This window comes from Camelus bactrianus, chromosome 3, assembly GCF_048773025.1.
Source record: "Camelus bactrianus isolate YW-2024 breed Bactrian camel chromosome 3, ASM4877302v1, whole genome shotgun sequence".
Classification (NCBI taxonomy): domain Eukaryota; kingdom Metazoa; phylum Chordata; class Mammalia; order Artiodactyla; family Camelidae; genus Camelus; species Camelus bactrianus.
Genome location: NC_133541.1, coordinates 1,995,441 through 2,019,877, shown reverse-complemented (window position 1 = coordinate 2,019,877; position 24,437 = coordinate 1,995,441). Strand labels below are relative to the sequence as shown.

The following is a 24,437-nucleotide window of genomic DNA, read 5'->3' as shown; positions in this document are numbered from 1 at the left end:
GCCTTGGCCTCTGCCGCGGAGCCCTGCTTGGGGCTGGGCTGGGGTGGCCCTCTGCCCTCCCCCTTCGGAGGTCCTGGCCCAGCCCCAGCCCCAGCCGCACCCAGCTCACCTCACCCCCAAGCTGGGGTGCCCACCTCACCTCGGACCTGCTGCTTTCAGGCCCCTCCCCCACACACACGCACCAGCCCAGGACCCTCAGCTTTTCTCACACCTGTTACGGCTTCACTTCAAGATGGATCAACAGAAACCGTCTACTCTGAAGTGCTTCCCAAGTCCATGAGCATATATCTTTCACCAAATTAGGGACGTTTTTGTCACTGTTTCTCCAGATTTTCCTGCCCCGCCTTTCCTCTCCTCTCCCTGGGGCTCCCATTACACTCTTATTGGAGTTTTGTGATTGTCCCGCAGCCACTGGGGCTCTGTTCACTTTCTACCTTTGTCCTGCAGGTTGGGTAACTTCTACTGGTCTATCTCCGTCTGCTGTCAGCTACCTATCAGATACTGAATCCTTTGATTCTAGAATTCCAGTTTGGTTCTTCTAGATGTCTTCTATTTCAGGGGTCAGCAGACTCTGCCCATGGGCTGGCTGCCTGTTTTTGTACATAAAGTTTTATTGGAACACAGTGGTATCCATCTGTTTATATAGGTTATGACTGATTTTGTGCTATAGTGGCAGAGCTGAGCAATTGAAAAGCAGACTGAATAGCCCACAAGCCTAAATGACTTATTGCCTGGCTCTTTGAGGAAAAAAATTGCTAACTACTGTTCTCTTCCACTGCTGAGGTTTACTATTTGTTTATTCATTACAATCATATTTTCCTTTACATCCTTGAGCATAGTTATAATAGCTGTTTTTAAATCTTTACCTGCTAATTCCAGCATCTGGGTCATCTTGAGGTCACCACTGGTTTATGGATGCCATTTTCCTGTTTCTTTGTGGGTCTGGTCATCGTAGGTTGTTTCCAGGATGTTGTGGTGTATACATCGTAGAGACTCTGCATTCTGTTCTATGATTTTTGTAGTTGTTGTTATATTGTGGTTTTGCCAGGACTGGACTGAAACTCCAAAAATCTGTCTCGTGTGGTGACAGCAGCCAAAACCTCTGGACTTTTAGCTTCTGTTAACAGTTTGGGGCCTGCCTCTCTAACGTGTAATTCAAGGATCAGCCAGACATTTAGAGGAGTCCGTACACAGAATTTGGGGTTCAGCCTCTCAGGCACTTTCCTTTCTGGGATTTGCCCCCTCTCTTTTCAGCTACTGTGGTCGCTCTGACCCCCAGCCTCTGATTTTGTAATCCAGTAAGATTGCAGGTTTCTATCTGGTTTTGGCTACTCGGCATGGCCCTGGCTGAGGCCTACCCTCTGGCTTCTGCCTCCGTTTGGTCTTTCCTCAGTGTTGTGCTTGTTGCACATGCTTTTCCAGAGTTCATGGCTGTTATACCCAAGGGACAGTTGGCTGGACAGCTGTTGATGGCTGGTCTACCCAGCAGTACCCTAATCTTTGAGGCAGAGTCAAACATGAAATGGTAAGAAAGCAAAAGTTAAAACATGAAGTCCTTTGTATGTGGCACACTTAGGAGCAGACAGACACAGAAGGTTGGAGGAAAAGTCGCTTGCGGAGAAGGACGCTTCATGCAGAGCGAGGCCGCAGCTGTAGACCCAGCTGGTGCTCAGGGCCACGCCACTCACTCCTGGCTTCACTCGACAGCATTTAGTAGTCATTATCATTAATGTATATAATTGTATGCGACCTGCCCTACAAGGGCTGGCATCTGGGCGGACACCTCTGAACACAGAATGAGGACTGTACTTTAAGTAACAGTGCTCCTCTGAGCCTCTGTCCTGCAGGGGCTGAGCCGTCCTCTGTCCTCATGTCATGTCTGCTGTTCATGATGGTTCAGAGTTGAAGAATCTGCCACTTCCCTAGGAATCCACTAACAACGTTCACTTCTTAATTTAAAAATTGACAGTTTGCTTGAGTTTTAGAAACATGCAATGTTTAAAGCATTCTGTGGTTGGGAGCAGGCGGGCCGGTCCTGAAAGGCTGCATCACTCTGTGGGGCAGGATGCAGCCACTTCCAGGGAGCGGGGCTCCCAGCACAGCCCTCCCCAGGGAGAGGCCAGGGCCTTGCCCATCTGACAGGAACCTCAGGGCATGGATCCAGAACACCGTTGCAGGCAGGAGGTGTGGGGACAGTAGACAGTAGACAGTGTTTTCAGAAACTATAAATATCTTCACCTTCCGCCCCAGGCTCAGAGGCTGACACGTTTACTGCAAGTCCCCACAGGGTGCTGGGTGAGCTCAGCCACTGACATGGAACCCGGAGTGAGGGGCCTGCCCCTCTCCTTGTGGGGGTGGGGCTGAGGGGACCCAACACTGCAGCTGCAGAGAGTGCTGGAGAGTTAGGGCTGGACCAGGGTGGGTGTGTGTCTGTATGTCTGTGTCTGTTGTGTGTCTCCGTGTGTGTCTGTGTCTGTGTGTCTGTGGGTCTGTGTGTGCATGTCTATGTGTCTGGGTGTCTTTGCTCCTGAGTGTGTGACGTTTCAGGTCCAACTCTGACCCACTTATCCTCCTGAGCAAGGTGGGTCCCTGCACTTCCCACTCTTCCACCTGGAGGGTTTTTACTGTTTGCCTGTCTATTTTGTCAGCAGGCTTTGGTGTCCAAGCCTCGAACCTGTTAAAGTAAAACCAGGGGATTTACTGTGCTGCTGCACTCGCGTGGACTCAGCCGGATCTCGCCAAGAGGTCCTGGGGGTGGCAGTGGCCACGCAGGGCCTGACGCCAAGCCCAGATCCCTGGCTGCGTTCCGAGGGGGAGTGACGACCATCAGTGGTGACCTTCCCGGGTCCCCCACACCCGCTCTGCTGGGACCCACTCTAGAAGTGGCTGGCGGGCCAGACGGCGCTCGCGACCTTTACCACCGGTCGTAGGGTATGTAATTAGAAGTAAAAGCGTGTGTTTCCTGCCGTTACCGTCCTGAGCTGTGCGTCTGTGCTTAATTAGCTGTGACTCTCCAGACTCGGTCATCAGTGACCTGCGGGCTTAGAAGCCGCAGCAATCTTCCCCGTTGGGAGGCCCAGCTGAGCGGGCAGCTCTGGGCCGGCCTCACCTGGCTCCTCGGGGCCTGTGCCATCAAGGCACCGGGATTCCATCCTCCACGAAGGCTCCCACCCATCTCCTGCGGCTGCTATCGCCCCGTCTGGTGGGTCCCGGGAGCCTGGGTCACATGTCCTGCCCATGTCAACACCTCAAATATTTGTCAAGTCAGAGTCTCCCGGAAGCTGCTGCCCGAGAGTATCCCTGCGCATCTGGGTCTGATCGGGCAACCTGGACGGGCACCTGGGTGCACACATGGTTGGGCGCTGGCCTCCACACACACGCACATGGCTCCCTCATGGCGTCCTCTCCCCTTTCAGCCTAAGGGCTTAGAATCCTGATGGGAAAGGCCGCCACACACTTCCCAAGGTCACAGCCACCCTGTGGCTGTAGGGAGCTCCCCCTACACGTGGCCTTGGACACGGCCCTTCTGTGATCGTGGCCCAGGCTCTGGGTCAGGCCAGATGCAGAGGCCCCAGAGCTGTGGGGCCCGAGGTGCTGAAGTTATGGCTCCAACTTGTTCTGTGGGCCCTTCTCTCTTTGGAGGTAAAGAAAGCGGAGAGTGGGAGGGAGGGTGGGACCGTCAGCGTGGACCGAGGCACTGGGGGACTGTGGTGAGGAGTGGGGTGGACAGCCTGCTGCCCCTCAGCACCTTTCACACCCCAACTCCCACCACCCACCCCCTCACCGTGTGCTGCCCCAGAGGAGCAGCCTCCCAGGGTCTCCCAGACACCTTTCGTCCCTGGGGTTGTGGGCACGGACGGAGGGCTTGGATGGGGGGCCCAGAGTGGATGCTTTGGCTGCTGCCTGCTGTCCCCACCTGTCATTGGGCAGAGTTTCACATGACCTGTGGCTGCGTGGGACCATCCCATCCTAATAATGCGCAGGCCAGGGGAAGGAAGGGTCTGGACTGCAGGCACTCGGCCTGACCGGCTCCAACAGGCGAGAGGCCCAAGGCAGTGGCGCAAGCCCCTGTGGCCCTCAGACCCCTGAAATGCCCATTACGCACTTAATGGGTGAACCAGTAGCAAATTGCCATTTAAAATCAATCGAGTCTTCAATTTAATTAGCTCATTACAATGCGGACTGCCGTCTGAATGGGGGTCACGGGAGGGAGCAGGGGAGCGCTGCCCGCAGGCCTGACCAGTCCCAGGCTGGTGGGGCGGCTCAGGAAAAATCCCCGTCAAGCAGTGACCCCAGCACTCTGGGGGAAGACGGAGAACCGACGGACCCCTCCCCCAAACCAGAAAGACAAGCCAGTAACCAGTCGCCCAGCTGACAGCAGCCCAGCGTAAGGGCAGAGGAGACTCAGTGCGAAGACACACCCTTGCTTCACGGATGTCCTCAGAGACAGAAAAATGTCTTCTGGCCACCGGACAGAGGAGCGAGCAAACAAGTGACCGCATGGGAGAAACTAAGAAAAAGCCAGGCTGGTCTGACCTTTCCTCCAGGTCTGGGGGGTCCGGGGACCAGCCGGGCAGACACCGCCAACGTGGGAAGATGACCGGCCCGAGGGGGGACCGCACGGGAGGGGCTGTGCGGGCGGGGGGGGGGCCACAGCACCTCTGACACCGCGGGGACGCGGTGGGGGGCCCAGCACTCACTCTGGGGCTTCGGGAACAGCACCTGTTCAGGGAGCCTCTCTCCAGAGTCAGGCAGGTCTTTCGCTTCAGGACTATTTTTAAATATTTTCTTTGCTAAATTCAAGTAAAGTTAATTGAACGTCAAAAGTTTAGCAGAAAATGTGGGCGTGAGAATGGCTGTTTCAAGCACAACACAAAACTCAGAAGCCACAGGACAAAAGAGCAACGAAGTTACCTACACAGGCGTCTTCATAAGCAAAGCAAGAAGAAAGTGACAGTGGGGCTGCGCCTGCACCAGCGCGTGAAGAGTCTGTCGGCGGGAAAGGGCGAGATAACCTGGCGACGCAGGCAGCCAAGGCCACCGAGACGCGGTCCACAGAAGAGGGAGAAACGTCCTCCGAGTGGGAAAAGACGCTCCGACCTCGGGCAAGGTGAAAGTCAGACTAACTCCACGGGGAGGCTGCTCCCACCGGCCTGGGATGGCTGCCCTCCCTGGGGGCTGGGGGCCGGGTGATGGGCGCGCCCGCGCAGGACACAGGGGAGCGCCCCGAGCGGCCCCCTGCCCGCCTGCGGGCACCACCTACACAGAGGTGTGTCCAGCATCGCGTGATGCCGTCTGCCCAGCCGCGCTGCGTTTGTGTATATATAGTTCTCGATGGGGAAAAAGTTCAGGTTACTTTATTCTGTGGGTTTTCAGGGCTTATTTCCAAATGAGGGCATCTGGCCTGAAGTCAGCTTCTTATTCTCCCGTTTTCCAAATTAATAAGGTTTTCCAGTAACCGGCTGCCTTACAGGAATGCGGTAGAGGATCAGGCAGGGGGTCAGCGAGGACTCCGGCTTCCTGAGGGGCAGAGTGCTGTTCCCAAGGGCCCCCTGGCTCCCCAGCGCCGTCCTGCCCACCGCCCTGCAGCTCACAGGCTAACCCACAGTGACCGGAGGACCCACTGTGAACCTCTCATTTGAGAAGCAATCTGGCGAAAGACCAAACACAAGCCCCAGGACTGGAAGCCACCCCTGGGCTGTCCCCCCTGCCGCCCTGTGGGGGGCTGGCCAGGGGTCAGCAGCCACTCGTACTCCCCACACCTGGCCCTGGGCCCAGTGACCTGAGGTATCGGCCTTGTCCTGGTCACCGGATTCCGTCTCCAAGGAGGCCCCCAGACCAGCAGGCAGCAGCCTCCTCCCTCAGCTCACTGGACAGGCACCTGCCGCGTGGCCCTGAGTAGGAAGAGGAGCAGGTGCCGGGTGGTCATGAATGTGATCCCCGCTGGGGCCCAAGGGGACCAGGAGAACAGCAGAAGACACACTGATCACAGGAAAGAGCGACTGGGGAATGGGGACGAGGGCCAGCTGCTTGCTCAGGCCAGCCTGGGAGTTTGTGTGGGCAGAAGAGGACGTTGCCTGCACCCCAGAGAAAGGTGCGCCCTTGCCCATGGCCCAGCAAGGACAGGGACACAGGGGACACCTTCGGAGAGCACTGGCTCTGTTTAGAAAAGAGCTCCAGGACACCAAGCCCGTCAGGAAGAAGAGAAAATGACAAACCCGCTGTCTCCGGACTTGACTAGTTAACAAGGGGGGCTTGGACGGAGGGGCGTGTGCCCCAGGCCTCTCTGTGCCGCACAGTGGGCGGGTCCCGAGCCCAAGTCCACCACGGAGCACCCACAGCACAGCTCCCGAGGGGCCTGCAGAGCTGTCCAGTGCAGATCATCCCCGGGCCAGCTCAGGGCCTGCCGAGTCTGGTGTCTGGAGCAGGGCCGGGGACCTGCAGGGCTTCTTGTGTGCGTGGCCATCAGGGCGTCGATCCTTGGGACTGGGACACTGGGGCGGGGCACAGGCTTCTGGGTCCCTTCCCAAAGCCTGGGCGGACTCCCCCATCATGTGGCCCTTGGTGGGGAGAGGAGCTGCTGTCCTGGGAAGAGACGTGTCTCTCTATGTCCTTGCTGGGAGCTGGCCCTGGCTCCCGGATCCGGGGAAGCAGGTGCTGCTGAGGACGGGGCTCTCGGGTCGTGTGCTGGGGGCCTGCCTTTCTCCCCACATCAGGGCCCCTGCCATGCTGGGCTCCCCCCTCCAAGGGCACATGAGCCCCTGGACCTCAGTGGGGCCACACTCCAAAGGCCTTCCTGCTGACGAGCGGGGCAGGGCCTGAGGACTTCCACGGAACCACCTCCTGGGGCCACGCTTCACACGGGCAGCACGCTTTGGTAACTGTCAGTCACGTGGCAATGTTGAGGCACTAGCCTCCTGGCCGCTGAGTTTCTCCATGAAGGCGGGTCCCCTGTGCCGGCTTCCTGGGCAGCTGCATGTGGGGAAGCAGAGATGCTGCCCGCATCTGACTGTGTGAAAACTTACCGAGGAAGAAGCAGGACCTTGACTGGAAAGCAGGTGTGCAGCTCAGGCCGGGAGCCTGCGGGCTCGGGGGGCGGACACTGCAGTGGGTCCTCGGGTCCTGGGAGCGTCAACCCGTCCTGCCTCTACCCTGAACCCTGACTGCTCCTGGGCCATCACACTGTATCTTTGACTCAGAGAGGACTGTCCCCAGGAAGAACAGCGATGACGTGGGCCCTCCTTCCTCAGGGAGCCCCCTTGAGAGCTGGCATCTAACCCCCAAAATGTCCCATGGTTACTGACGAGGACACAGGCCAGGGAGCGGGTGTGGGGCTACAGGATCAGAATGTCAGGCCCAGCCGGGATTCGTCCCCTGGGATGCTGGGGGCAGGGTTGGCGCTGGTCAGACACCTTGTCGGGTCCCAGTATCACCCTGTGCTCTGCGCCCCTTTCCTCCCTGCTGCTCTGGGGTCCTGGCATCGTGAGGACTCTCTCCTTAGAACACAAAGACTCCCAATAAAAAGAACTTCAGTGAATGGAGACGAGAACTACCTCAAACGTGGCTTCAGCTAGAAAGCCCACCTCTCTGTCAGCGTTCCAACTATTTTGAAATCAGGCTTAACACAGGATTCTTGCCACTTTTCTCCCTGAGTCTTAAAACAGAACAAAGGAGAAATGGCCCCAGTGGTCTGTGCATGGGCCTCCCTCCAGGTCTTGGCAGGGTTGACGGACTGAGGGAGCCAAGGGGCCGGCGTTGGTGGGGAGACCTCTGCGGACCCGCTGCCCTGATAGTGTGAATGCAGGCTGCAGGGCTACGTGCTGTCAGGGAGCCCTGGAGACCCTGGCCTTACAAGGCTGTCTTCTCGAGGGGCTCCGACCCTGGGAGAGCCAGGCAGAGAGGACAGCCTGCATGGGGTCCCTCCAAGGAAGATGGAAACATAACTGGGCTTTGAGCAGAGTGATGGCCTCAGTCACCAGATGTGACACAAGGGACGAGGCCCGAGTGGGTCACCGAGACCTGGGGGCCTGGGGCCCTGGCCACCCATCCTGGGCCTTCGTCCTCAAGCATGAGTTCCCTCTGGCCTGACTTTATCACGAGGCCTCCCCATGGTAGTGGGGGCCATTCTCTAAGCAGGAGGCCGGAGATGTCTGAGGAAGACATCCTTGGGGCCAGGTGGACTGGCAGGGCCTCTTGGCCACACGAGTAGGAGCCAGAGGGAGGTGGCCACAGACCCAGACGTGGGGCCTCACTTCCCAGGCCTATGTCCTGTGGTGCCAGCCAGTCCCCCAACCCTTCCCCTCGCCTGTGGGGTCCCGGCCCCCCATCCCTCCCCTCTTCCATGGGGTCCTGGCCCCTGGACCCCTCCTCCCCACCGTGTGGTCCCAGCCCCCTGACCCTGCCCCTCCCCTGCAGGCTTCCATCTGTCCCACAAGGTCACCAGTGTCGTCCCTGAGAGCGCACTGCTCATCGTGCTGGGCCTGGTGCTGGGCGGCATCGTCTGGGCGGCTGACCACATCGCCTCCTTCACCCTCACACCCACCCTCTTCTTCTTCTACCTGCTGCCCCCCATCGTGCTGGATGCTGGCTACTTCATGCCCAACCGGCTCTTCTTCGGGAACCTGGGCACCATCCTGCTATACGCGGTCATCGGCACCGTGTGGAACGCGGCCACCACCGGCCTGTCGCTCTATGGCGTCTTCCTCAGCGGCCTGATGGGTGAGTGGGCACCACCGCCCGTGGCCAGGTGGAGAGGGGTCCCCTTGGGGTGGGCGCCAGCAGCCCATTTAAGAAAGCTCAGGACGCAGAACACAGACCTACAAGTGTAGGGTCATTGGGAAAGGTCCATGGGCCACTCAGCACTTGGGGTTGTTAAATCCGTCAGCAGCCAGTCCACACACATCCTCAGGCCTGTGTCCTGCTTGCGAGTGAAGTCCGGTCTGACCAGGTCGGCCAGTGGGTGGGGCAGTGGGAATGGCACCTGTCCCTCCCCCTTGGCAGGGAGGTGGGCTCCAGCCTCCCTCCCCACCTCCAGGGCCCCAGGGGAAGAGGGGCAGCCCCTCTGGCAGAGGCTGGCCTTGGAGCCCCACGACTGTGAGCCCAGGTCGACCTGCACCTGGGCAGGAGGTTTGGGTATCGTTTCCACTCAAATGGGCGAGGAAAAGCCACACCAGCGTCTCCTCTGTCACCACTCCACCTGTGTCTGCAGCTCCTCTCCCTGCCGGAGTTTCCTGTCCTTGTGATTACTTAATTCAGCCCAGACATACCGCCAAGCCGCGCCCCACCCACCTGGTAAAAAAGTAGAGAGGGCAGGGCTCACCTGAGGCCTCGTGCACGTGCCAGCTTCCATGCACCCTGAACACCGCACCTGTTTGCTTCATGGGTCTGCTGGTTGAGTTCCTGGCATTCCAGGCGACTGGGGAGGTGAGCAGGTGGCTGTCGGCACCACGGGCACCTGTCCATGCTCAGCCTTGGCCTCCAACAGTTCCACCTGGGGAACCAGGCTCAGGGACAGGCCCAGATGGCTCCTCCCTCTGACTGAAGGAAGAGCATGCCCCCCCCACTCCACCGTGGGGGTCAAGACCTACCTTGAAATCTCAGTGATGAAGGAGACACATTGAGAAACAGGGGCCAAAGTTCCCCTGTCTGGAGGAGTCACCTCAGGACTTTGTTCTGACCCCATGGGGAGCATGCAGGCTTCCTCGAGCCCCCAGTGCCGGCTGGCACCACCCACTGGGCCCAGCCCCGGGAGACCCACCAAGGGTGACGTGGGGCCACACACGTCTGGCCTGGCCTCCCAGATACCCAAGCTGCAGGAGCCGTGCAGGTGTGATCAGATTGCGTTTATCACCGACGCCTTAGGTAGTTGGGCTGCTCGAGATGACTTAGCCACCACCAGCCCCTGGCTCAGGGGAAACCTCAAGGTTTGGAGCAGGGACTCCTGCTCCATGAGGGGCCACAGCTATCTGAAGCCTGTGCCCAGCCCTTAGCACACAGCTGGCCAAGACTGGAGTTCAGCCAAGGTCACAAAGCAGAGCCCAAGGGCACCCAGAGCCGGGCCCTGTGGAGCTGCAGGGTGGGGATGAGTCTCTGCAGGCCAGTGGCCAGGCTCCGGGCACTCTGAGGTGCGGGCAAAGGCCAGGGCGCCACCTCTGAGGAAGGGTCAGCCTGGGCCAGCTGCAGGTAGGCCAGACAGTAGGTATCCTGGGGTGGGTGGGCGTCAAGTGGGGCAGCCCGGCACCCAGAAGCTCAGAGCAGTCGGGAGGCCCCGCGGGTGGGTGAGGCCGTCGTGGAGGGGGATCCTGGAACACACAGCGACAGCCGTGAACCCATGGTCTGGTCCCTGAGGCCTTCCTGGCATGCTGGTGGGAGGTGGACTGTCCCACCCTGGGGGAGGGCAGGCTGCTGCCAACCCAAGGACGCTCCTGGGGTTGTGGCTGGCCTGAGGGCTCCGCCCCACAGCCCACTCATCTTCCAGGAGACCTGGACATCGGGCTGCTGGACTTCCTCCTGTTTGGCAGCCTGATCGCGGCTGTGGATCCGGTGGCTGTCCTGGCCGTGTTTGAGGAGGTACACGTCAACGAGGTGCTGTTCATTATCGTCTTCGGGGAGTCGCTGCTCAATGACGCTGTCACCGTGGTGAGCACTGACACCTGGGGGTGCGGGCCCATGGGCAGCGGGCGGGCGGGAAAGGGGCCCCACCACGCTCGCCAGGCCAGCACCCCTGCTCCCGTCCTTCCTGCTGCAGGGCCTGCTAACTGGCTACTTTCAGCAGACTTCTTTGTTTATTTTCACAAATCTCATACCCACTTCGCACCTTCATGGTGGTGGCTTCACTGCTGAAATCACACAACCACCGTTCCCAGCTTTGGGGCCACAGCTGGGGCCCCCAGCCTGACCCCCTGAGAACTGGTAGATGATCTCATTCTCACGGAAATTAAGGCACGCGGGAAGCAGCCCTCAAGGACAGTGTGCCCAGGACCCCTGTGGGCCGGTGGGGCTGGGGGACCCTCGGTTAGGCTGCGAGGCCACGTCAGCTCTGTGTAGAGTGAACGTGAGGTTCACAGAACGTGGGGACACTGTCTCTGTGTCAGCGAGGTGGCCACGCAGTCTTCCAAACCCACCTAAACTGGGCCACTGGCTCTGGGGAAGTGAATTCCTGCAGGGCGCGCAGAGCTGCCTCCCTCCTGGGAGTCAGTGCACCTGTCCTGGGCCAGGCCCCAGCCCGCCCAGCACCTCCACCCATAGATTTTGCAGACCTAGTAAGCGCAGTTCCCTCTTGGCTCTGAAAGCCCCAAGGCCTTCCTGTCTCCGTGGAAACACGTGCTTCTGTGCAGCCAACCTCTTCCCTCATCGCTGCTGGAGGCTTCTTCCTCCCTCCCATCCAAGTTTTCGTCAAGAAGAGGACAGCTGTGGTCAGTTTCCAGGTTGCTGGGATGCCCCCATCCCAGTGCACCCCCACTGTGGGGTCTCCCTCTGTAAATACAGCTTGGTACACCTGCCCCTTGGGGGTCCTCCCCCCACAGAGCACAGACATAGGGGCACAGAGACAAGTGTCTGCCCAAGGGGCCTGCAGCTCACCCAGGGCAGCGGCTCGGCCCCCCACTGTGGAGCCAGTGCGTCGTTTAGGAGCGCGAGGCTCAGCACGCAGCTGCCCCACTCTGCGGCCTGGGACAGGGTGTTGGGTACTCAGCCAACATCTTGGCAGGACACGCGGTTTCAGTGTCAACAGACCACGACGCCAGGGGCACCATCCTAGTCAGGGGCGACATCACTGCAAAGTAACTGGAAACGAAACTCTGGGTTTGTCCTGGGAAACGAAATTGAGAACTCCTGTGGTGGGTTAGCTTTGTGTCACCCCACTTTGCCGAGGGCGGGAAAAGGGGCAGGTTTCCTCCCAAATGTTCTAGTTCCTTCCAGATTGTTCTCCTGCCTCCCGGATCCCACCTGCAGGCCTCCTCCTGACACGACTGCCTGGGGTGACTTCCTCCTGGCGGTTTTCAGTTCCCATACACACAGCCGCCACCAGCTCCTCTCTCAACTCCAAGTCCCATGAGGCCTGGGGCCTGAGACAGGGAGGGGGTCAGTGCTGGCCTAGGGCTGACCTGGTGTCCTCTGTCCCCCCAGGTCCTGTACAACGTGTTTGAATCTTTCGTGACGCTGGGTGGTGACAAGGTGACTGGCGTGGATTGTGTGAAAGGAATAGGTGTGTAGCTGGCGAGTCCGTGCCTCAGGGGAGTGTGGGGCCCGTCCCTTCTCCAGGACGTGAGGCTGCAGAGCTGGAACCACAGCCTGTGCAGCAAAAGGCATTTCCCCTTCAACGTCTCAGCCACAGGTCCCCCCTCTCCCTGTGTGTTTCACTAACATGACTTTGTCAGGCCCAGTCGCCCTGGGAGGCGAGGGTTGCTGCTCCATGAGCCTCGCAAGGAGGATGTGGATCCTAGCGTTCAGGGGGTCGAGCCCAGCTGTCGCTGGGAGCCCAGGGCCCCGGCCCTTGCTGCAAACCCCCACCCAAGGGCTGCTGGTCTCGGTGCTGCCTCCGTGATGGGGCAGCCGGGCCTCCTGCGGGTGCAGGACAGCCTGCTCCCCAGCCTCCCCCTGCCAGGCTGGGGCTGACACCCGGCCTGCCTCCGACCTCCTGAGACTCGGCCTCTTGTTTCCTGAGCTGCCAGTGCCTCTGTGGGTGGGTGGGGGGGCACCAGGCGGCCTTGAGGAGGAGCGGTTCTGAGGCCAGCAGGCCCACGCCACGGCCACAAAGGGCCATTCAGGGCAGCGTCGTGTCCTTGCCCTGCAGTGTCCTTCTTCGTGGTGAGCCTGGGGGGCACGCTGGTGGGGGTCGTCTTCGCCTTCCTGCTCTCGCTGGTGACGCGGTTCACCAAGCACGTGCGCATCATCGAGCCTGGCTTCGTCTTCGTGCTCTCCTACCTGTCCTACCTCACCTCCGAGATGCTGTCCCTGTCAGCCATCCTGGCGTGAGTCCCCCCTGCTGGCCACAGCCTGGGGGCTGGGGCCCTGAGGCGGCTGCAGACCTGCCCGTGGGGTTGGCCTGTCCCCAGCCCCACATGCATGGCCCATGTCCCAGGCTGGGTGGGAATTCCCTGTGGGGGCGAAGAATTTGATCTATTTAGCCTTTTAAATAAGGAGTTGGCGTTTTCACAGAACTGTCTGGGAGCTGCAGCGCCTGCTCTGAGTGATGGGGTGGGGCCCACACCAGCCCTTCCCAGGTGCTCTGAGCCTGGGAGCCCAGCCCTCAGTGTGGACAGAAACTGAGGAAGCCAACCTCGTGGCTCAGGGACAGTGTTGGGCTGGGGGGCCGGGGTGCCCAGCGCAGCACACCAATCCCCTAGGAGGCAGGTGTAGGGCCTTGGAAATGGGCCCTGAGCCCCACAGGGTCTGGTGGGGGCTGAGCCTCGGCCCCGAAACCTCACAGTAGTGCCCGTCCCCTAGCATCACCTTCTGTGGCATCTGCTGTCAGAAGTATGTGAAGGCCAATATCTCAGAGCAGTCGGCCACCACCGTGCGGTACACCATGAAAATGCTGGCCAGCGGGGCCGAGACCATCATCTTCATGTTTTTGGGCATCTCAGCCGTGGACCCCCTCATCTGGAAGTGGAACACGGCCTTCATTCTCCTGACACTGGTCTTCATCTCCGTGTACCGGGCCATCGGTGAGGGTGTGAGGGGCATGAGGGGGACTATGAAGGGAAAGACAGGGGTCCAGGGAGATAGGGACCATTGGGGATGGGAGGGGGATGAAGGATGAGAGGAGGATGGCGGATGGGGGATGATGGGGGATGATGAGGGATGATGGGGATGGGGGTGGGGGGATAGGGGACGGGAAGTGATGGAGGATGATGGGGGATGGGGGATGATGGGGGATGGGGTGACGGCAGGGATTGGCTGTGGGGAGTCTGTGGGAGGTAGGGTCATACTTTGACCCCAGCTTCCGAGACCAGTGAACAGCAGGTTCAGGAGCTCTGGGGGTCCTCAGACTGGCCTGGCCATCAGTCATCCTCAGTGAAGGAACAAGCCTTCTCACAGCCTTGTTGCCTTGTGAATGAGAACAACCTGGAGGTCAAAGTGGAATGTTCTGAAACCCAGGGGAACCCACATGGCTTCTCACTGACTCCCTCTGAAGGTGGTCACTCAGGGACAGGGTCAGTCACTGAGGAAGTGGACCATGGCACGTGAGAGGCAGGAGCCCCTGCTGCCGCCACTCCACCGTGGTCACCTGTCCTTGGTGTGCGGTGCCTCCAGGGCTGTGACCCGGGGCCAGGGGCTCGAGGGGCTGTCTGGGTGATCACTACCCATTCTGCCCGAAGTCGCTGGACTAAGGGCTCCAGAGAGCAGATGCTACGCACGTGGGTGGCATCCAGTCCTGGAGCTGGCCGGGGCACTGAGACGTAAGGCCCAGGTGTTTATACCCGGGGTCACAGTGAGACCTGAGTATTTCCTGAGCTGCTGGGAGCAGAGCTGTACAGTGTGCACAGGTTGGCCAGCGGCCCAGAGAGGGCACAGGCCTGATTCCAAAGTGGACAAAGGGATGTGGGGTGACTTTCCCCGTCCCAAGTGCGGGAGGCAGCAGTGAGGAGGGAGTTTCCAGTATGACCCCTCCTGTGCTGCGGCCACAGAGGGGACGCTGGAGGGCATGGAGGGGCCATGTCCCAACCCTCTCGGAAGTACTGAGCGCGTGCTGGGCCCCACAGGTGTCGTACTGCAGACCTGGATTCTGAACCGGTACCGGATGGTGCAGCTGGAGATCATAGACCAGGTGGTCATGTCCTACGGCGGCCTTCGCGGGGCTGTGGCTTACGCCCTGGTGGTCCTTCTGGATGAGAACAAGGTCAAGGAGAAGAACCTGTTCGTCAGCACCACCCTCATCGTCATCTTTTTCACCGTCATCTTCCAGGTACCTGGAGCCTGCCCGGCTCACCCCGCCCGCCGGACCCACCCACCAGGCTCCAGGCCTCGTTGGGTTTGGTAATTTTAGTAACTAGGAGCCTTTTGTAGGTTTTCATGTGGCCCCACAGGGGACGCAGCACAATTTGGCCTAAAAATGTCCTTTCTTGGCCGTTGCTGGTTAACGAAGCCCCAGTTAATGTCTCATTGACCAGACACACCCGGGAAGGGCCCCACTTCTCCTTGCTTCTGGCTAATCTAAGGAGGGCATCGAGTGACCCTCAGGGGCAGGGCCTCCTTCCTGCCGGGAGGTGGGCATAGACCACCCAAGTCATGGCCAAGGGGTGGCCCCTTCCTCCCCCTGTGGGTGTGGGTAGGTTCTGGCTGGGTGGGCCACAGTGGGGTGTGGGGGGAGCCAGAGCCCAGCCATCAGGGTCAGGGTACCCTGTTTCAGGGCCTGACCATCAAGCCCCTGGTGCAGTGGCTGAAGGTGAAGAGGAGTGAGCAGCGAGAGCCCAAACTCAATGAGAAGCTGCATGGCCGGGTAGGGGGAAGGGGAGAGGGAGGGTGGGGGAGGGGTCGGAGGGAAGGGGAGGGGAGGCGGGAGGGAAGGGCAGGGGAGAGGAGGGAGTGGAGGGGAGGAAGGAGGGGAAGGGAGAGAAGGGCCATCCAAGTGACCCTGACCCACTTGTCTTTCCTCCAAAAGGCCTTTGACCACATCCTCTCGGCCATCGAGGACATATCAGGGCAAATTGGACACAACTACCTCAGAGATAAGTAAGTGGCTGGAGTGACGCCTGACTGGACTGGAGCAGGGAGATTCAGAGGACATTTGTCTCAGCTGCTGGTACCCCTCCTCCTTTCAGCAATGACTGTAGGGCCCACAGGCTACAGAGAGACTCTCCCACACCATAACCATATGCCACAGAGCCCTAGGGACCAAAGAAAAACCACCTTCAAAGGAGCCAGAAGCTGCTTGCCAACTTGTCTGGGCCCCCTCTCCTCCCTCTCCTGCCCCTCCTCTCTGGAGCCCCCATTCTCCCCTGGAGCGCCCCCTCCCCCTAGAATCTTTCCCCTTCTCCTTGACCTCTCTTCTTCTCCTGGGACCCTCCTTCCACCTTTAAATCCCCTCCTCCTCCCCCTGGGAACCCCTGTCCCCGCCGTGTCCACTGGGCCTCTTCAGGTCTGGCCCAGCCACCTCCTCTTCTGACCTGAATAACCCCAATATTCTATTTGTGTTGGATTTAAAGCCTCCTTCCAGGCAGGCTGGTTCTCAAAGTGTGAGTGCCCGGGGGTTTCCCCGTGGCCCGCTCCTCGTGCAGCTAAAACGTGCTATAGCTGAGCCCCAGAGCCCTGTCCCTGCTGGCCTGTCCTGGCCTCAGCCCATCTTTCTGGAGGGCTAGGCAGTCACGTGAAGCCTGTCGACATCGTCATATTGGAGGAGAAGGCGTGATCCACACTGTACACACAGCCTAGTGACAACCACCCTCAGACAGGAAGGCAGCAACAAGGACCAGAACTGCGAGCTGGGTGTCAGGTGGCGACACGGAAGCATATTTATTTTAAAGCCTGACTGTGTGGTTGTTACAGCAAGTGAAAATCAGGAGTAGGGGCACCTTCTGTGTCCTGCCCCAGCTGCCAGACACTGTCCATCATGAGTTTGGATGGCGGGAGAGGGACCCCTGCTCCCTCCAAATGCTGCCTGGGCCCCTCTGTCCATGGCCCGCCGAGTGCTGACAACTATTGGTTTGACCCCCCAGGTGGTCCAATTTTGATCGGAAATTCCTCAGCAAAATCCTCATGAGAAGGTCAGCTCAAAAGTCCCGGGATCGGATTCTGAATGTTTTCCACGAGCTCAACTTGAAGGATGCCATCAGCTACGTGGCCGAGGTACCAGACTTCAGAGGTGGCTGACAAGACTGACATGGATGTGGACAGTCTCTGGGATCTGGGCAGTGGGCCAGGGAGGGCCGAGGCCATGGGGTGGCAGTGGGGGTGTGGGTAGGGGAGGGGTAAGGTGGGGGAGGGGTGGGAGGGGAGGGGAGAGGGAGGGGAGGGGAAGGGATGGTGGGAGCTGTTGTGATGCCTCGGCCCCAAGTTCAGCTGAGCTCCTGGGTCCTCAGGCACCCCGAGAAAGGGTCCTGTCACAGCTCCCACTCTGGTGATGGTGGGTCTGAGATCACAGCCCCCAAAATACACAAGCTCCAGGCTCCAGCAGGGGCGAGGCCATGGGACGGGAGCTGCTGGAAGGATGGTTGCCTGCAATTCTGACCTCTCTGAGAAAGTTCAGTGTAGGAATCCCAGCCTCTGTGACTCTGGTGCCTTTCAGGGCCTCAGAGCCTGAATGGGGTTGGGAAGGTGGGGGATGTTCTCCTGGTGTTGTCCCCCTCTGTGGGCTGCAACCTCTCTCCTGGGCCCCCTCATCGGCCCCCAGCCCCCAAGCAGTGACATAGGCTCCTAGCAGGATGGCAGCCTCCCCTCCACCCACTGCCCACCACATTGGTGCCTGTGGGCTCCACACTGCTCAGACCAGACCGGGTGTCTGGACACGGTGGAGGACAGGGGTGCCCAGGGGGAGGAGGAGGATTCCAGGAGGAGGGGATTTAAAAGGGGAAGTGGGGTCCCAGGAGAAGAAGAGGGGTCCAGGAGAAGGGGAAAGATTCTAGGGGGAGGGGGTGCTCCAGGGAGGAGGGGGTGCTCCTGGGGAGAATAGGGGCTCGGGGGGGAGAGGTGTGTCCACTTTGGCTGTGCTGGTCAGCCACAGTCTCTAGCAGAGCCTCCCACAGCATCAGCTCTTCCCTTAGCAGGTGGCCCCCACCGGGCTGCCCTTCCCAGCTCCGCCCCTTCCCAAAGGGTCATCCTCTCTCTCCCCTAGGGGCCCCCCTGCAGATAGCCCCACATCCCTCCCATAGCTCTCCATTGTGACTTGGTTCCCGTGAGGCTCTGCTCAGTCTGTAACTGAACAAACTCATCTGATTCAATTCCAGACCAGTGGCCTGGGGGTTCTCTTCTGGGGGAAACATGGCAATTGGTTTGGAGTCTCTAGTGGGGACAGGGCCACCTTCCCAATCCTGTGGGGATTCGTAGTGTCTCCCCGATGCTCCTCAAGGTGTCAGTGAGGTGCTGTGTCCTTCACACAACTGTCTGTGAGCCATCCAGCTCCTGTACGGCCTCCTCTGTGGTCCTAGGGTCTTGGCTGGAAGGTGCACAGGGTCGTCGAGCAGCACCCCGTAGCTGTGGCGTCCCTGGCTCCACCCCAGCTCCCTGCAGCTGAGTGCCTCTTGTGCCCGTGTGCCTGATGTGCCTGCCTCCTCCTCGCAGGGAGAGCGCCGCGGGTCCCTGGCCTTCATCCGCTCCCCCAGCACTGACAACATGGTCAACGTGGACTTCAGCACCCCGCGCCCCTCAACTGTGGAGGCCTCTGTCTCCTACCTCCTGTACGTGACCTGGGCTGCTGCAGGCGGGGCCCCCTGACTAAGCTGCAGGCACCAGCCAGTGGGCATCTTGGGGCTCCCAGAATAGAGTGGAGGGGGTGTGGAAACCAGGCCCTGGGCCCCTGCACCAGTCACCTGTAGTATGTCAGCTCACTGGTGTTTGCACTGATGGAGGGAGGAAGGCTCGGGCAGCAGATTGGTGCTGCAGACCTCATCTGAGTTTACCACCCCCAAAGACAGACCTGTGTGCTGGTCCTGCATTTCGGGACTCCTGCCTCTGTGGGGTGGGCGGGGCTGCTTGGCTGGGGCTTCTGGCCAGCGGAGGGCTGTTCTGGGCTTCGCCAGTCAGTGTCCAGGTGCTAGGGAGAAGCAATGGGCACCCAGGTGGGGCTTACAGCTGGGGCTTTGGAAGGGCCGGCGCACTGCGGAAGTCAACCCTAAATAGAGGCCGGGAGGGCCTCGTGGGGGTCAGCCCACCTGGAGCCTGAGGCAGAAGCCTCCCAGGTGCCCCGGGGTGTGGGGCTGGGCAGGAGGGTGGGGCGGCGGCACCAGCTCACCGAGGCCCCGCGCAGGAGGGAGAACGTCAGCACTGTGCGCCTGGACATGCAGTCCCTGGAGCAGAGGCGGCAGAGCGTCCGCGACACCGAGGACATGGTCACTCATCACACGCTGCAGCAGTACCTGTACAAGCCCCGGCAGCAGGTGGGCGCGCCTGGAGCCCCTCCCACCAGAGCCTGGGGCGGGGCTTCCCTGGACCCCGGCCCCCGCTGCCGCCGCCCCCGCCCTGGGACAAAGTGGGTCTCCTTTAGCGCAGAAACGCTGGGGCAGAGACGGGGGTGGAGGGCGCGGCGGGGCTCGGTTCCCGGGCTCGCGCGTCCGGGGTCTGCCTCGCTGTGAGATTCGGTGCGGGCAGCACGAGCTGTGACCGTGCTGTTCCCCCCGCCCCCGCCAGTATAAGCATCTCTACAGTCGACACGAGTTAACTGCGGACGAGGACGAGAAGCAGGACAAGGAGATCTTCCACAGGACCATGCGGAAACGCTTGGAGTCCTTCAAGTCGGCCAAGCTGGGGGTGAACCCGCACAAGAAGGCCGCGAAGCTGTACAAGAGGGAGCGTGCTCAGAAGCGGGTGAGGGAGGGCGGGCGGGCAGCGCTCGGGGCGAGCCCCACCGGGGGCCGGCGTCCTGGAGGCGGGGCGGGGGCGGGGCTCTCCCAGGGAGTCGGACGGGCGGGGCCGCACCACCTGTGACTTTAAGTGGTCTTCCGTTTCTCAGAGAAACAGCAGCATTCCCAACGGGAAACTGCCGATGGTGAGCCCCCTGCAGGATTTCACCATTAAGGAAAAAGGTACGGCGGCCGCGGGAGAAACGCGAAGGCGGGCAGGTGGGTGCAGAGGGTTGTCCTTCCGGGGAGACCCTACCCCTCGGCACTCAGGACTCGCCTGTGCAGGCTGCCGCCACTCTGGACGGCAGCGCCCTCGAGCTGGGCTCTGTACTCCCTTCCCCCGTGGCCATGTGGTCCCAGCCCCTCTTCTGCAGCCGGCCTCTCCTCAAAAAGGCCAAGTGTAGCCAGGGAAGGGGAGAAAGGGGAATCCCTGGTGTGGTTTTCTTTGCCCAGCCCTGTCCTGGTGTGATCATCCAGGCACTGACGTCCGCCGAATTGCCCAGGGGCTGCTGGGTCGGGTTGGCAGTGATGACAACCCTCAGGGGCCCTGCCAGGCCATCCAGGGTGTTGGTCAAGGGCACTGGAACAGGACACCAGCACCGCCACTCTGTTCCCCTCATGCTGGCCCTCCCCTGCCACCAGATTTGGAACTTTCGGACCCTGAGGAACCCCCCAACTATGATGCCGAGGAGATGAGTGGGGGGATCGAGTTTCTGGCAAACATCACGCAAGACACAGCGACAGACTCCCCTTCAGGTGAGAGTGGGATGGCCTTCTGCTGCCCCAGAAACCATCACTGGAGGGAGGACCAAGCAGTGGAGCATTGGGTCCAGGAGGCTGCACAGCTGTGGGTGGCCAGCCGAGGTCTTTGCTCTGAAAGCAGGGAGAGTGGGTGGAGGGCCAGCAACCCCAAGGCATGTGACCCTGACCTTCCAGGTGACCTTCCAGGTGGTGGCCGCAGCACAAGCTGACGTCTGATCCCTGGGGCAGCTCCCTCCCTCTTTGCCCTTCTGAGTTCTGGAAAGCTGATGAGCTGCTGCCCTTTCTCCTAGGAATTGACAACCCCGTGTTTTGCCCGGACGAGGACCCGAGCATCCTTTCCAGGGTACCACCCTGGCTGTCCCCCGGGGAGACGGTGGTGCCCTCCCAGAGGGCCCGTGTGCAGATTCCCCATTCTCCCGGCAACTTCCACCGCCTGGCACCCTTCCGCGTCAGCGGCAAGTCTGTGGACTCCTTCCTGCTGGCGGACGGCTCCGAGGAGCAGTCCCACGCGGCCCTGCCGGAGTCCACACACATGTAACTGGCTCCCACCCCTCTGCCGCCTAACACCTGCTCTCTCTTCAGCTCCTCTCCCCAGCGCCTGTCTCTCTGTCACGCCCTGGACCTGAGCTTCTGCAGACTCTCCAGCAGCTGTCCTGCATCCTCCTAAGCCTGTTCTCACAAGCTTCTTGTTCCAGCCGCACGTTTCTTAAAAGACCCATCTAAGTTCCTGCCTCTCCAACCTAGATGGGAGTGGGGGTGGGGGGCAAGGGGGCAGGTCAGAGCTGTCTGAGGATCTGACTGTTTCAGGTTGTCGGTTAGGAGAATGTGAGCTCAAGGGGACGGGGCACAGGCTGGGCGGGGGACTACGTGGGAAGGGGAACATCTGACTTTCTCCCTAAAGGCCCGGGGCCCTGGGAAGGCCACGTGACACAAATGAGTCCAGGAGAGACCTCAGAGAGAGAAGTGCAGGGAGAGGGTGCGGGGAGGGGTCCCCGAGGGCCGGCCCGCGGCAGCTCAGTCTGGCTTAGGCAGGTTCCAGAGAGACTGCCCTCCGCCCAGCGCAGGGCGCCCTCTGGGCACGAGCCGGGGACACGAGGTCCGGCGCCTCTTCGGCTCGTCTTCCCGCTGCTTCGCCTCCGGGCTCACACCTGCCCCTGCACTGGGATGTGGTCCTCGGTCCCTCCTGTTCTGGGGGCGGAGGGGCATGACACTGCCCTGCGGCCCCGCGCTCACGCCCGCTTCTCCCGCAGGTGACACTGGCTCGGACGCCCCGCTGACCGGACGGGAGGCCCCACCCGCCACCGAGAAGCCCCCGCGCGTGCGTGCCCCAAGCCCAGCCCCGCCCAGCCCCTTACCGGCCCCGCCCAGCACCGCACAGGTGCCGCCCACCGCCCGAAGCCCCGTCCCCGCCGCGCCGTCCGACCCCGAGCCGGGGGCGGGGCCAGAGCGCCGCGGGCTGATGGGCGCGCACGCGCGGTCGGCGGCAGCGCGGCGCGTGCACAGCCGGCGCTCGTTCCAGCGGCCCCGCGCGCGCCGCCGCCCCGCACTGCTCAAGCTCGCGTCGCTGCAGCCGTCGTGCCACGCGCCGCCGCACGCGCTGGAGCAGGAGGAGACGCCGCTGTGACGGCAGCCCATCCGTGCTCTGCACCCACGACCTCGCCCCGGGAGTGTCTCGCCTCCCAGGAGTCTCCACCCCACCATGGATACCCCCACCCTGGGTTTGCACACATGACCTCTCTCTGCCCCAGAATGCCCCGCCACGACCTCGCCCTCAGGGGTCTCCACCCGCCACGGGTGGGCCCACCTGGGGTCATCCCTTCATGGTCATCCCTGGGTCATTGCCTGGAGTCATCCCCTCCATGGCCTCACTCCCCAGGAGTCTTCCGGTGGCCTGGAGTAGCCCTGGGCACTCACCCATCCAGGTGAGTGCTCGGATGGACAGGAGCCGGACTCTCAGGGGACCAAATGTGCTGCAAGGCCTGGAATCTCCGAATTCCTTGGGGTCCGTATGGAGAGGCCCCTCTGGGCCAGGGAGTGGGCCATGTGCCTCCTCCACCTTTTGAGTGCGGGCATTCTTGCCAGGAGACTCCACTGTGGTCCCTCTATCCACCTGTCCTGTATTTGAACTGAGCTGGCACTTGTGTGTTACTGTTTCCATTGTCATCCTGACTCAGGGATATTCTCTGCTTGAGTTCTTGCCACCTCGTGTCCATTTTCATCAGCAGTGCTGGGGAAACTGAGACCCAAACAAAATGAGATTTACCTAGTGTGATACCAACCCAGGATTCCAGACCAAGGCTGGCCTCTCTCCAAGCACCCAGGGAGGGCAACAGCCCCCCCCCCCCCATAGGGCGGGGTGTGGGGTATCTTCATGTCCACTCACCAGGCCTTTCAGCCACCTGTCACATGGGCTACAGGTGCAACTGCAGGAACATCCTGTTTGAGCATCCTTTTTGTGCTGAGATGCCCAGCCCCAGGGCTTGTCCTGCACACCCTAGTCTTGGTGTGGTGACCTCTGGGCATTGGGTGCTGTCCTGTCCCCAGACACCTGGTATCTGGCCTGAGTGGTCCTACCTGACACTGGCAGATGGCCCAGGATGGGTAGGGGGTTGTGCCAGCTGCATGGGTGTGCCCACACAGCCCCAGCAGAGTGGGTGAGGCCTCTGCTCAGCAGTCTTGTTTAGAATCTCAGCAGGTCTTTCAATGGACCCGGGCCGGATGGTTGCTCAGGCATCTCACCACTGCTGGGGGGCCACGGGGACTTGGACAGAGCCCCCAGTCCTCTGGAGGGGGGAGGTAAGGCACTGTGCAGTGACGCAGGGAGGTGGCCCTCACCTCCTCAGACGAGGGCTTGTGGGGCAGTAAAGGGACAGTGGACTCGTAGAAGCATCTCTAAAGCCAGGCTCAGCCCTGCTCAGGGAACCGTCCATGCTGTGCTGAGACCACGTTCCCACGATGTGCGTTCTCACTGCGTCACAGGCGAGGATTACAAGCAGTTTGTGGTTTCAGAGCTGCACATCGATCTCTTATGGGAAGTTTACACTTTGCTGTTGAGAAAAACACTAGACAGCAGGGAAGGCGCAGTGTTCACCCAGTCAGCTCTGTAGGCTGATGGCGCATCTGCTCTCTCCTGGAACCACTGGCCCGGTCGTCACACTACAGGAGGGACATGTGCTTTCCAGGGCTTGTTCCCCACACCCACATCCACTTTGAGCAACCCCGTGAGCACAAAATCCAGCCATTGTCTGCCCAACAAAACCTGGAGGAAGGTACAAGCTCTGCCTACACTCGGTGGGAGTGGGTCGTCCAGAGTCCACAGCCTGGCTGGTCCAGCACCTCCAGCTGCCTTAACAACTCCCTGGACCGCTGGCTGATTCACCGCTGCAGGGCCGGAGGCTGAGCCGGGGAAAGCGGCTTCGGGGCGGTTCCTGGATGCTGCAGATACTAAACCGCCAGGTGACAAACCTCTCCTGGGCCAGTTCTGTGGCCGGTGTCCTCTGTGGTGGGTGGGCAGGTTTCCTGTTTGTTGACCTGCACAGCGAAGTACAGATACCTGAACGGAGGTTCCAGGCCATTTCGGCTTGAGACTGGTCTGGTGACAGTGTTATAAACCCTAGTGCTGTGGATACGTTTCATGGCATTGTAAAACAATGTAAACAAAGTCTTATGAATGTATTTCCTTAGGAAAACCATTATCAATTCTTTTATTAGGAAAGAATTCCTATTTATTTAATACTGAACTTTGGCCTACTTTGTGGTAGACACAAATTTAGGAGTCATTTCTCACGTCCGTATTTTCTTGAAAATAATTTTGTAACAGTGCTCACATAACTGTGCTGTTGGTCTTCTATTGTGAAAGGAGACTTGAGGAACTTCACTGAAATGTATTTCAAGTTAGGAGGGGTGAAAATTGTGGATGCTAATTCTGTGAATGTAATCTAGTCAGACTGTGTAACCCTAATCACAATCAACGTGCCTTAAAGAGCTGCCCCACTTGCTATTGGCAGTGTCCGGGCAGGGGGCCACCACAGACCCTACAAGGACTGCTTGATAAAGCCTATTAAAAATGTTTTAAGGCATTTTGGGGTGAAAACTTTGTTTCTAAGTGAGAAATCATATCAAGGAGGATTTAAGGAGCCATCTCCTGCATGCAGACAGCATCCTGGCGCTGAGATTGCC

The 24,437-nt window shown here is 60.3% G+C and overlaps 1 protein-coding gene across 2 annotated transcripts in view; it reads left to right on the top strand.

The window, feature by feature from the left end:
- Positions 1-24,337, top strand: part of SLC9A3 (solute carrier family 9 member A3) — a 41,458-nt gene extending 17,121 nt beyond the window's left edge. The window contains exons 2-17 of one of the 2 annotated variants that reach the window (XM_074355492.1): positions 8,416-8,718; positions 10,478-10,638; positions 12,127-12,205; positions 12,794-12,971; positions 13,447-13,667; positions 14,706-14,908; positions 15,353-15,442; positions 15,605-15,675; positions 16,659-16,788; positions 18,220-18,335; positions 18,905-19,034; positions 19,285-19,461; positions 19,607-19,679; positions 20,139-20,252; positions 20,549-20,792; positions 21,509-24,337. In XM_074355492.1, coding sequence (XP_074211593.1) covers positions 8,416-8,718; positions 10,478-10,638; positions 12,127-12,205; positions 12,794-12,971; positions 13,447-13,667; positions 14,706-14,908; positions 15,353-15,442; positions 15,605-15,675; positions 16,659-16,788; positions 18,220-18,335; positions 18,905-19,034; positions 19,285-19,461; positions 19,607-19,679; positions 20,139-20,252; positions 20,549-20,792; positions 21,509-21,512 — 2,294 coding nt within the window. In that variant the 3' untranslated portion in view covers positions 21,513-24,337. Of the gene's footprint in view, positions 1-8,415; positions 8,719-10,477; positions 10,639-12,126; positions 12,206-12,793; positions 12,972-13,446; positions 13,668-14,705; positions 14,909-15,352; positions 15,443-15,604; positions 15,676-16,658; positions 16,789-18,219; positions 18,336-18,904; positions 19,035-19,284; positions 19,462-19,606; positions 19,680-20,138; positions 20,253-20,548; positions 20,797-21,508 lie in introns of those variants that run through there. The other variant, XM_074355498.1, reaches the window with a different exon arrangement.
- Positions 24,338-24,437: the final 100 nt, after the last annotated feature.